General features: G+C 40.0%; 1 protein-coding gene across 19 annotated transcripts in view; it reads right to left on the bottom strand.

Annotated features, from left to right (window-relative positions):
* snap91a (synaptosome associated protein 91a) overlaps window positions 1-12653 on the bottom strand; it is a 187351-nt gene that overhangs the window by 51601 nt on the left and 123097 nt on the right. For all 19 annotated transcript variants that reach the window (XM_080192666.1, XM_080192667.1, XM_080192664.1 and 16 more), the window contains 2 exons: window positions 3082-3112; window positions 1286-1395 (listed from right to left, as the gene is read on the bottom strand). In XM_080192666.1, coding sequence (XP_080048792.1) covers window positions 1286-1395; window positions 3082-3112 — 141 coding nt within the window. The remainder of the gene's footprint in view (window positions 1-1285; window positions 1396-3081; window positions 3113-12653) is intronic.

Below are 12653 nucleotides of genomic sequence, written 5' to 3'. Positions count from 1 at the left end.
ATGCCAAGGAGAAATAAGTACACAATTATTGAAAATCTTGGATTTCTTCCTTTTTTTATTAATCGTTTCCATTCAATCCATTTACCAACAGGCTGTTGCCAAATTGTTTTGGTTTCCTGCCTTTTTGTCAAGGAAACAATGTGGTGATGGGTGATATATCCATTGAGCAGGAAAAGAATGACAAAAGTTCAATCCTTGGGATCTGTTTCATACACATTAAGTAAAGAAACTCTCTAGGTTATAGAGTGGGAACTTACTCATACAAATGACTTGCAAGGTTCATCTGAACACATATCTCACAAAACTCTTAATGGCAATAGCACTGGTAACTTTGCAAGCAAAAGCTTTAAATACTTCCTCTTTGGTATATTAAGTGCAATAGCTTTGCTTATGATAAACATTATCTTATAGGGTTCTATTGGATGTACAAAAAAAAAGTAGATATATTATAGTGATATAATCTGAGACTCTCCACATAGCAAGTTAGTTGTCCAAAAGACACTACATTACATTTCCTTTCTAACAGTTAGCTCGACATAAAATTCTCTCAAATGTTGTTTGATGTCTATCCATAAAATAAAGTGAACTCACAACTTGGCCAATGCTGCCTTTAAGGACTCAATTTCGTCCACTAATACTCGAGACACATGGTGGCACAGTGGTTAGCACTGCTGCCTCACAGCACTAAGGACCTGAGTTTGATTCCCAGTTTGCGTCACTGTGTCTGGAGTTTGCATGTTCTCCCCATGTCTCTGTGGATTTCCTCTAGGTGCTCCAGTTTCCTCTCCCACAGTATGAAAGACATGCTGGTTAGGTGCATTGGCCATGCTAAATTCTCCCTCAGTGTACCCAAACAGGTGCCAGAGTGTGGCAACTAAGGGACTTCCACAGTAATTTCTTTGTGCAGTGCTAATGTAAACTACTTATGACATTAAAATTTTTAAAAACTTCAATTACTTTCATTTTCATTCCAACTACAGCTTTGAATTCATCTACAGCTAAAACTCAGCATCATGAAAACTTTGAGGAATGCTAGTTTCAAAATAGGAATTGAAATGTTATCAACGTTTCTGAACAAGTTTACTTTGCAGAGTTACATCTTTACTAATTTGTATATGAGGTGCAAATATTGCAATAATATATAGAATCATTGGTATGCCTATAGTTATGTTTCAAGCTGACAAATTATTTCATTAGTCTTTGTAAGATGCAAGCAGCTTAGAATAGACAAGAAAACAGTCCTGCAGCACTATAATAAAACCTTCCAACTTCAGGATAGACTCACTTTGTTGGACATGCAGAGGGTGGGGGTGAAAATAGATCAACTACTGCAGATGTATCAGCCACCTTTGCTGGACTAGAAGTGGGAGATGATCCTGTGTTTTCTGGGGAGCCCTGGAAGGAGAAGGATATACAGAGAAAAAAACCTTTGAAGTATGCATGAAATCTGTTTATAGGACTACTCAATTTACTAATTGTTCAAGCTTAGAATTTACTATTATTTGCACAAACACAACATTTGAATCTCTCTATATTTTAATTAACTCAATATTTTCATAAAATACCAATAAAAATATCTGAGCATTTGAGTTCCAGTCCTAATTTGTCAATTTCCTGTCATTTCAGGTGGAGAATCTGGTATTTGCTTTACATTTGAGTTTATAACAAAGGCAGTGTAATAATTGAGGGGACATTAATCTTCATATAGATTGGACTAACTAAATGGTCAAAGGAGAGGAGAGGAGTTGATAAAAACGCTTTCATAAAAGTTTCCAGGAATAATGTGTGGGACCACGAGATGAAGGTATTTCAGATCTGGTATTGTGAAATTCAGGATTAAAAGCATAGTTAAAAAACTCTTTGGGAAACAGTGATTAAAATACAGCCCAATTCCATATTAAATTTGAAAGTGACACTCCAGTCCCAATCAGGAATCTTAAAACTTAATAAATCCAATTATATGGCTTATGGCAGGAGAGCAGGGAAAGGTTGATTAGGTTATGTAGATTAAAGAGTATAATGGCTAATCAACGACAGAGAACATTAGTAATTCAAAATGGTCAACAAAAATACAATCCATCAAAAAGTAAAAATTCAGCAAGTAAGATATACTTGCTGCTTATAAAGAAAATTATGGATAGTATTTGATTAAGACAAGAGGTTGCAAGAACAGTAGTGAGCTGAGGATTGGGGCTATTTTAGAAACTAACCACCAAAAAAGTTAATAAAAAGGAAAAATGAGTAAACTAGCTGGGAATATAAAAAAGATTAAAAGATCATACACACTGAGTGCAGAAAAAGTAAAAGGGTGATCCTTTAGAGGCAGAGAGAGGAGAAATTATCATGGGAAATGAAGAAATTGCAGAGACATTGAGGGGATAAGAGGTTGCTGCAGAGATAGTGAATGCACTTATGCTTTTCCAAAATCCCTAGATTTTGTAAGATCTCAGCTGATTGAAAGTTAGCAAATATGTCACCACTATTTGTGGAAAAACATGGAACTACATATTGGATTTGAAATGTTAACTATTTATCTCGCCACAGGTTCTGCCAGACCTGTAGAGTTTTTAAAATTTGTTAATTCAAATTTCGAGCAGCATTTTTCTTTCACTTCAGTCAGTCAATGTAGCATACTTGGATTTACAATCATGGTCACACACAAATTATTAATGCACAAGATATGGGGCTTATGGAGTTGGAGACAGTAATATTAGCATGGATAGAGGATTGGCTAACAGACAGGAAGATGAACATCAGGTAACAATAATTACTGATTTATGACATGACTGACAAAATTGATACAAATAGGAACGGTTCATATGCAACAAACCAGTCTGATCATTTTTGGGTAGTAAGCAGGAAAACTAAACACCTTATGGAAAATATTGTTTTTTCACCCTTAATGGAAATAGAACATAGAAATACATAACCAAAAATTTTAAACACAAGGTCAAATTGTATTCAACAATTACTGTACAACACAAATGCACAGACAATGTTATCATTTCAAAGTTTTCTCTTGTGGAATAAAATGAACATCCTATTTTGTATTTCTTTAAAATGCAGTACAATAATCATTACCATATTCCCCTGTGTTGGTGCTCCGGCAGTTCTAAAAGAAAATGAGGGGTAAAAAAAAATGAAAGCATTAAAAATTCACATGCTATATATCATAGGGATAAATTACTGGTATGTTCAGTTGGCAACTATTTTGCAGGCAAAAATTGTTTAGATGTGGCATAATATTCTACAAATCAAATGCATTTGTAAAACAGGACTGAAGAGTGATGCTGCTTGCTGGGGTATCACACACCAGAATGACATAGTAGGCAAGTTTTGATTCCACTCAGCTGTTTCTAATCTCTTGTCCAACTTCTTTGGAAATGAAGAACATGGTAATAGGCCTTCTTGGATTGATTACACAATGGGTTTTGTTGAAAACCTGTACATTTTCATTCTCTGAGACTATCAATTCTTGATAATGGCTTAAAAAAAAAACAGGTGATTGAGGATTTTTGTCTTGCACAGGGCAGATTCACAAGAATGCCAATTACAAAAGGGGCAATTGATACTGCATGAAGAGAGAATATTAATTCGTTTGCAAGTGGATCATTGTTTGATGTGTATTGTGCAAAAACATGAATGGGCCTAAGTCCATCATTTTTATTCCTGTGAAGTGCCCAGTTTACCTCAGCTGCTCTGAAAGTTGTAGTCGTAACATGAGTGGTATTCTCCACTAAAAGGATGCTGGTGGCAAGCCAAAAAGACTCAACCTATCACACAAATGAGTAACGTGGAATATGAATTTCAGTGCAATGCCATACATGCGAACTGTGAATCCCTATGACTAGTGGATTGTTCCCTTGGCTGTTCCCAAAAGGGAAAGGACGACCCCCCAATATATATTCCAATATAGTTTTAATTTATTCCTCAATTAATTTACAATGTATTTTTTATTTCAAATCAAATACAGAATTGCATTCTAACATTTTGATATCAATAATCTGGCAGAAGTGCAAAATTAGTACTTTTGAACTGGGTTCAACTGTTCTCCCAGTTCCCATCCTTCCCCATCCCATCATTCGATTTGCCTAGATGGAGGCCATCTAGGATAATGTCAATCCTCTACATGACCAGGTACCAAGTAGTGTGCAAGCACAGTAAAGGTTTCAAATTACTATCCACATGGAAGAACATTTCATCATCATTACTGGATCAAAATACTGGGTATTCGGATCAAAACACTGGGTATTCAATGATGCCCTGTCACATTATCATGTAAACTTAAAATAACCATGGACGATTGGAAAAGGGATTAGTATTCTGATATCAAGTTAGTGAGTTCAATCTTTCTCCAAAGTTGCACGAAGGAAACAAATGTTAATAAAGACAGACGGACTGAAAGGGCTAGAAGTTTAGCAGGACAGAAATATGCACCTGCAATAAAAATTAACAAGATCAAGATGTTTAAAAACTGATAGTGAATAAATGTTGCCATATTCCCATCAAACTATTCGAGTCATCCTAAAATGGTCATTTGAACTTTAGCCTGAGATTCATGGGACTAAGCTGTACTGCATAGAAGCAGTCATTCTTTAGCATTCCTTTCAAGAATATTTGAAACAGTATATGTTTATATTAATTTAAAATTGCATTTCCAGGCCACTGTAGTTTTAAGTTTAGCAAGGATATATTTACATGGACCATTTCCTTCAAAGACTAAACCACCTTAGGCTCTATTAGCAATAAAACAATATTATTTGTATTACAATTTTCATAAAAACAGCTTGCAGCCCTTAATTTCACCCAAAATATAATGTAATTTCAACTGTAAATTTGAATTCCCCATTTCAGGTACCACATACAAGAGCTAAAAGAAACAAAATTATCTAATTTCCTCCATCTTCATTTGTATGACTAAGTACATTTTTAGAAAGGCCTTCACTGCTTTCACAACACCTCAAGGATTAATCACAAAAGCAATGGTTTTGCTTTCAAGTGTTAAGTTCTTGCAAATTACGAATTTAGTAGAAATTATGAACTTGCTTTCTCACTTCTAACCTCACCATGTATTTCCATTAACAGCAACAAGTAGAAATATTGATGACTTTTGTTTGTTGGACTGGGTTCAGTTCCCGGCTCAGGTCATTGTGTGGAGTTTGCATGTTCTCCCCATGTCTGCATAGGTTTTCTCCAAGTGCTGCGGTTTCCTCCCACAGTCTAAAGATGTGCAGGTTAGGTGCATTGGCCATGTTAAATTCTCCCTCACTGTACCCAAGCAGGCACTGGAGAGTGGGATTTTTACAGTAGCTTCCTTGTAGTGCAAGTGCAAATCTATTTGTGACTAGTAAATAAACTTTACTTTTTTTTTTAAACTTTAGCTGGGAACAGGAGTCAGCTATTTTGAGCTACATCCTTGCTTTAAAGAAAGCTATCATAGCAGATTTAAATTTAAACATTGATAGGGTATCAAATGCCATTTCAGAAAGAATTCCAAACATCTTTCAGCTTGTGTTTCCCATTTGGACTCCTAAAAAGCATGGCTCTAATTTTAGGCTGTTTCCTGGTCCTAGATTCCTCAGCCAATAGCAAAAGATCCTCTCTACTTACTCTCAGTTTCCCTTAATAGCTTTAAATTATCCCTTAACCTCCTTAATGTTAAGTAATACAATAGATTGTGCAACCACTCTTGGTAATTTAACCTTCTTGTCCTATGGATATGAAGGCAAACATTCTAGTAGCCTTTTGTATCTTACATGGTATTTTAACGATCGAGTAAATGGGTCCCGAGGTCTCTTTGGACCTTCACTGTTTCTAAATGGATAATGTCACAATTGCCTTCATCGCAAGTTCTTTCCACCAGTGATAAAACAGGTAGTATTCTGGGGTTTATCATTCACACTATGCCTTCAATAAAAGGCAATATTACATACAGTTCTGAGTCCTGCCACCCTTTAATAACTTATGCACATTTACACCCAGGTCCTTCAGCTCCAACACACCCTCATAAGAATTTGATTCATTTTGTATTCTCTCTGCACATTCTTCCCACAAAATGCATCAACATGTCTCTGACTTAAATATGCCACCTGTCTGCCCACTCCAATCTGTTTACATCATTTCAAAGTCCTACACTGTCCTCTTCACAGTTTACAATAGTTCCAAGTTTTGTATCATTTGCAAACTTTCAAACTGTCCCCTGCACACCAAGATCTAGATTAAATATACTTCAGGAAAAGTAAGGGTTCCAATATCAAGCCATGAAATATCACGCTACAAATCTGTTAGCTCTAAAAATATCTATTTACTGTTACAGTGCTTCCCATTATTCAGCAGTTTTGAATCCATATTGCTACTATCCTTTTCATTCCATGACCTATAACCATTCTAAAGTCTCTAGCTTATAAATATAATTTCCCCATTAGAAACCCATGTTCACTCTTCCGAATCAACCCACATTTTTCCATGCGACTACTAATTCTTTCCTGAATATTTGTTTCTAGAAGTTTGCCCACCACTGATGATAAACTGACTAGGCTAATTGCTAGGGTATCCTCAACCATTTTGGACAATGGTGTAACATCTGCAATTCTCCAGTCCTTCAGCACTCCCAAGTCAAGTGAAGACTGGAAGATGATGGCCAGTACTTCTGCAATTTCTATTCTCACTTCCTTCAATAACCTTGGACGTATTTGATCTGGTCCCAGTATCTTGTCAGCTTTCAGTACCAACAGTCTATTCAACCCTTCCTCCTAATCATTTCTCAATATGGCCTGAGTAGCATCCAACTCCTTGGTAAAAATGGATACAAAGTATTCATTTAATAGCTCAGGCAAGCCCTAGCCTCCATGTGCAAATTTTGGTCCCTAATCAGCTCTACTCTTCCTTTTACCAGCCTCTTGCAATTTATATACCTAAAGATGACTTTGGGATTCCCCTACAAGTTGATTGCCAGTCTTCTCATAATCCTTCTTTGCTTCTCTAATGAGCTGTTTCACCTCTCAACCGAACTTCCTGCACTTTTGTTCTAGACTGTATTTTCCCCCAGACATCTATTTTCAGTACATTTTTCTTCATTTAATTAATTTCTATCTCCTTTTTCATGCAGAGCATTCTGGATTTGTTTGCCCTACTTTTCCATTTAAAGGGAATGTATCTTATCTGCCTGGACTGTTTTTGTTTTGAAGATAGCCATTGTTTAGCTATAGTTTTTCCCACCAATCCTTACTTCCAGTCTAACTGGCCCAGCTGTTCTTGCCTCACTGAAGTTGGCGCTCTCCCAGTTAATTATTATTATTCTCAATTGCCAATTACTTTTAAAAAAAACTAAGCTTATGACACAATGATCACTGACTCTTAAATGTTACCCCACTGACACTTGATCTATTTGGCTCACCTTATTTCCAAGGACCATGTCCAGTGCATCCTTTCTTGTTGGACTGGACACATACTGCTGTAGAAAATGCAGTGGTTCATTTTTCAATCTAAAGAAATAGTACGTGCAGAGAGAACTTTGGAAGAATTAATTAGGGCATCTTCAATGTTTCCATCTACTTCCTTTAAAATCTTGGGATGAAAACAATCTAGTCTGAAGGACTTGCTACACTTGATATTTTCTAGATTATTTTACTCGTGTCAATTCCAGTGCATCCCTGTCCCTGGTTTAATATTAGTTTCCTTAGGCTGTCTGTAAAAACTGAAAATAATTTAGCATGTCTGTCATTTTCCCATTTTCAGTTAGCTCACCATTATCTGCTCAAGGAGCCAACATAGCGCTATAGCCACCCTCTTTTCCCTAATAATAGTAAAAGCAGTGTTCATTTTAATATCCCTTGCATATTTCTTCTCATACTTCATCTTATTCAGCTCTTACTAATTGTTTTGTCACTCTTTGCATCTCTCCCATTTGCCACAATCTGATCTGTTGAATCTTAAATGTGCTTTTTCTTTGTTTTATGATGTCCCAGTGCAGCTTTTATTTTCACAACCAGAGATCTAGCTCTTTATAAGTTCTGTGGCATGGTAAATTATTTTTGAACATCTCCCACCGATCTGTTGCATGTATTATAATCGAAAATTGGGCAGAGAAATGGTAGATAGAATTTAATCCTAACAAATGTCAGGTGACGCATTTTGGTAGACCCAATTCAGGTGGGAGCTATAAAATAAATGGCAAAACCATCAGGAGTATAGAGACAGATTTGGGAGTACAGGTCCGCAGATCCTTAAAAGTGGCAGCACAAGTGGAGAAGCTGATGAAGAAAGCATATGGCGTGCTTGCCTTCTTCGGTCAGGCATCGAGTGTAAACATTAGCAAATTATGTCAGAAAATGTTGGTATGGCCACATTTGGAATACTGTGTCCAATTCTGGTCGCCACACTACCAGAAGGACGTGGAGGCTTTGGAGGGAGTACAGAAAAGATTTACTAGGATGTCACTTGGTATGGAGGATATTAGCCATGAGGAGATTGAATAAACTGGGATTTTTCTCCCTGGAAAAGAGAGGCTGAGGGGATGACCTGAAAGAAGTTTACAAAATTATGAGGGGCATAGATAGGAGGAACAGTTGGAAGCTTTGTCCCAGAGTAGAAATGACAAATGGGGCGAGTGTTCAGTACAGATGTGTGCAGGAAGGTTTTTTTTACTCAGAGGGTAGTGGGAAATATACTGCCAAGTGAGGTAGTCGAGGCAGACACATTAGCAAGGCTTAATTTAAGGCTTACGTGGATAGACATGAATAGGCGGGGAACAGAGGGATACAGATAGTTGGTCTAGATAGAACAACGTGATCGGCATATACTTAGTGGGCCAAAGGGCCTAATTCTATGCTGTACTGTTCTTTGCTCGTTTAATTTGATTTGTCACATGAGGATAGTGAAAAGTATTGTTTTTACACGCTGTACAGACAAAGCATACCGTATGTAGGGAAGGAAAGGAGAGAGTGCAGTGTTACAGTCATTGCTCAGGTGCAGAGATCGATCAACTTAAAACAAGGTAGGTTCACTCAAAAACCTGATGGTAGCAGGGGAGAAGCTGTTTGAGTCAGTTGGTACGTGTCTTCAGACTTTTGTCTCTTTTTCCTGATGGAAGAAGGTGAAAGTGTGTATTTTGGGCTGCATGGGGTCTTTGATTATGTTGGCTGCTTTTCCAAGGCAGCGGGAAATGTAGATAGTGTCAATGGATAGGAGGCTGGTTTGAGTGATGGACTGGGTTTCGTTCATGATGCTTTGTAGTTTATTGGGTGTTGGGCAGAACAGGAGCCATACCAAGCTATGGTGCAACCAGAAAGCTTTCTATGGTACATCTATAAAAGTTGAAGAGAATTGTAGTGGGCATGCCAAATTTCCTTGGTCTCCTGAGAAAGTAGATGAAGGTCGGTGGTGTTGTGGATGGTCTGGAAGGATGTCAAAAGTTGCAGCAGGACATAAATAGGATGCAGGACTGGGCGGAGAAGTGGCAGATGGACTTCAACGCGGATAAATGTGTAGTCGTCCATTTTGGCAGAACCAACGGGATGAACGAGTACACTATCAAGGGCAGGAGTCTTAGTAGTGTTGAAGAGCAGAAGGATCTTGGGGTCCGGGTCCACAGGACTCTTAAATCGGCCTCGCAGGTGGAGGAGGTGGTCAAGAAGGTGTATGGTGTACTGGCCTTCATTAATCGAGGGATTGAGTTTAGGAGTCGGGAGGTAATGCTGCAACTTTATAAGACCCTTGTCAGGCCTCATTTGGAGTACTGTGCGCAGTTCTGGTCGCCTCACTATAGGAAAGACGTAGAAGCTATTGAAAGGGTACAGAGGAGATTTACAAGGATGTTGCCTGGACTGGGAGGCATGCCTTATGAAGTTAGGTTGAGGGAGCTGGGACTCTTTTCCCTGGAAAGACGAAGGTTGAGAGGCGACCTGATAAAAGTTTATAAAATGTTGAGAGGAATAGATAAGGTGGATTCTCAGAGGCCATTTCCCCGGGTTGAAATGGCCGCTACGAGAGGACACAGATTTAAGGTGCGGGGAGGGAAGTACAGAAGTGATGTCAGGGGTAAGTTTTTCACTCAGAGGGTGGTGAGTGAATGGAATCGGCTGCCGTCAGTGGTGGTGGAGACGAACTCGCTGGGGTCTTTTAAAAGACTTCTGGATGAGTATATGGGGTTTAATGGGATTGGGGGTTATAGATAGGTATATAGATTGGTAGGTGTGATGTGATCGGCACAACTCGTGGGCCGAAGGGCCTGTTTGTGCTGTAGTGTTCTATGTTGGTGGGCTTTCTAACTAAAGTGTAGCATGGGCGGGGGAGGGGGGGGAGGCGCATCTAGGATAGGTTGGTGGTGATCTGGACACCTAAAAACTTGAAGCCCTTGAGCCTATTTCATCCCATTGATGTAGACAAGGCTCTACTACGCTTCCTGAAGTTGATGACTATCTCCTTTGTTTTGTTGACATTGAGGTAGATTATTGTCATTGCACCAGTTCACAAAGATTCTCTCTTTCCTGTACTATGTCTTGCCATTGTTCGAGATCTGACCCACAACCGTGGTATCGTTGGCAAACTTGAAAATCGAGTTGGATGGGAATTAGGCCATAGGTGTATAAGGCGTATAGTAAGAAGCTGAGGACACAGCCTTACGCTGTGTCCGAGCGCCAGTGACGAAGACAGTTATGGAGGAGGTTATTATTTCCTTTGCCTATCCTTACTGATTGCGATCTGTGTGTTAGAAAGTCTCGGATCCAGTTGCAGAGGGAGGAGCCGAGCCTCAGGCTACGAAGTTTGGAGACGAGTCTCACGTTAAAGGCTGAGCTGTCGTCTATGAGTGAGTCTGACAAGTGTCTTTGTTATCTAGGTGTTCAGGGTTCAGTGTAGGACCAGGGAGATGTCGTCTGCCATGGGTCTGTTGCAGTGATTGGTGAACTGTAGTAGATCCAGCCAGTCCAGGAGGCAGGAATTGATCTGTGCCATGACTAACCTTTTGAAGCATTTCATAATGATGGATGTCAAAGCCACTGGACAACAGTCAACAAGGCACACTGCCTGGCTTTTCTTTGGTACCACGATGATGGTCATCATCTTGAAGTATGTAGGGACCTCAAATTGTTGTGAAGAAAAGTTGAAGGTGTCTGAATACGCCTGCCAGCTGATCCGCACAGGACCTGAGTGTTGGTCCAGGTACCTGATCTGGGCCAGTTGCTTTCTGTGGGTTGATGTTTAAGAAGGTTGTTGACATCGGCAGCGGTATCCTCAGATGTAAGTTCTTCTGAGGCTTCCAGGATAGAAGGGCATGCTCTTGCTGACCTCTTGCTCAAAATGGACATAGAATGCATTGAGCTCATCAGAGAGAGTTGCATTGTAGCCAGCAATTTTACCTGCTTTCATCTTGTAGCCTGTTATGTCTTGCAGACCTTGCCATGCTAAGTGGGGATCTGTGTGGCTAGCCTGAGATCCTAGCTTGGTCTATACTTTTTGGCATCTTTGATGGATCTCCACAGATCATATCTGGCTTGTGGGTAGAGATTAGGAACAGCAAAAGGGGGAAGATGCTGGTGGGTGTCGTCTATAGGCCCGCCAATAATGATCTGGAGGTGGGGCGGGCTGTTAACGCGCAAATAAGTGCGGCGTGCAGGAATGGGACGGCCGTAGTTATGGGGGATTTCAATCTACATATAGATCGGTCGATCCATGTTGGACGCGGTGGGCTCGAGGAGGAGTTCTTGGAATGCTGCCGGGATAGTTTCCTGGAACAGTGTGTGTTGGAGCCGACGAGGGAGCGAGCTTTCTTGGATCTGGTGTTGTGTAATGAGGCAGGTAGAATTAGGGACCTTGCGGTGAAGGATCCTCTTGGGGAGAGTGATCATTGTATGGTGGAGTTTCTGGTGCAGATGGAGGAGGAGAAAGTGGGTTCCCGGACGCGTGTCCTTTGTTTGAACAGAGGGGAGTATGGTAGGATGAGAGAAGAATTGGCGAATGTGGACTGGGGGAGCGCGTTGCGTTGGAAGGTAGGTCTGCTGAGGAGCAGTGGAGGATCTTTAAGGAGATCTTTCTTGGTGCTCAGCAGAAATTTATTCCGATGGTCAAAAAGGACCGTAGGAGGAGAGGTAATAAGCCGTGGATAACGAAGGAGGTGAAAGAAAGTGTTAAATTAGAAGTGGAGGCATTTAGAGTAGCTAAGAGTAGTGGGCGAGAAGAGGATTGGGAGAGGTTTAAATGTCAACAAAGATTGACAAAGAAGTTGATAAAGAAGGGTAGGAGAAACTATGAAGCTGGGCTAGCGCTTAATATAAAAAAGGATAGCAAGAGTTTTTATAAATATATAAAAAGGAAGAGGCTGGCTAGGGTGAATGTTGGTCCCTTACAGGATGAGAAGGGGGACTTAATGGTAGGGGATGGGGATATGGCTGAGGTCCTGAATAACTTTTTTGTTTCTGTCTTCATGGAGGAGGACGTGAATAATTTGCCGGGTGTTAGAGATGGAAAGGTGATAGGACTGGAGGGTCTTAATGACATTACTGTTACAAGAGAGGCGGTGCTTGACAGACTGGAGGGACTGATTGTGGACAAGTCGCCAGGACCGGATGGAATGCATCCGAGGGTTCTGAAAGAAACGGCGGAGGTGATAGTGGTTATTTTCCAGACGTCACTGGATTCCGGGGAAGTGCTGGAAG

Source organism: Carcharhinus amblyrhynchos, chromosome 7, assembly GCF_965287045.1.
Source record: "Carcharhinus amblyrhynchos chromosome 7, sCarAmb.v2.hapA, whole genome shotgun sequence".
Taxonomy (NCBI): domain Eukaryota; kingdom Metazoa; phylum Chordata; class Chondrichthyes; order Carcharhiniformes; family Carcharhinidae; genus Carcharhinus; species Carcharhinus amblyrhynchos.
This window is presented reverse-complemented; position numbering and strand designations above follow the sequence as displayed.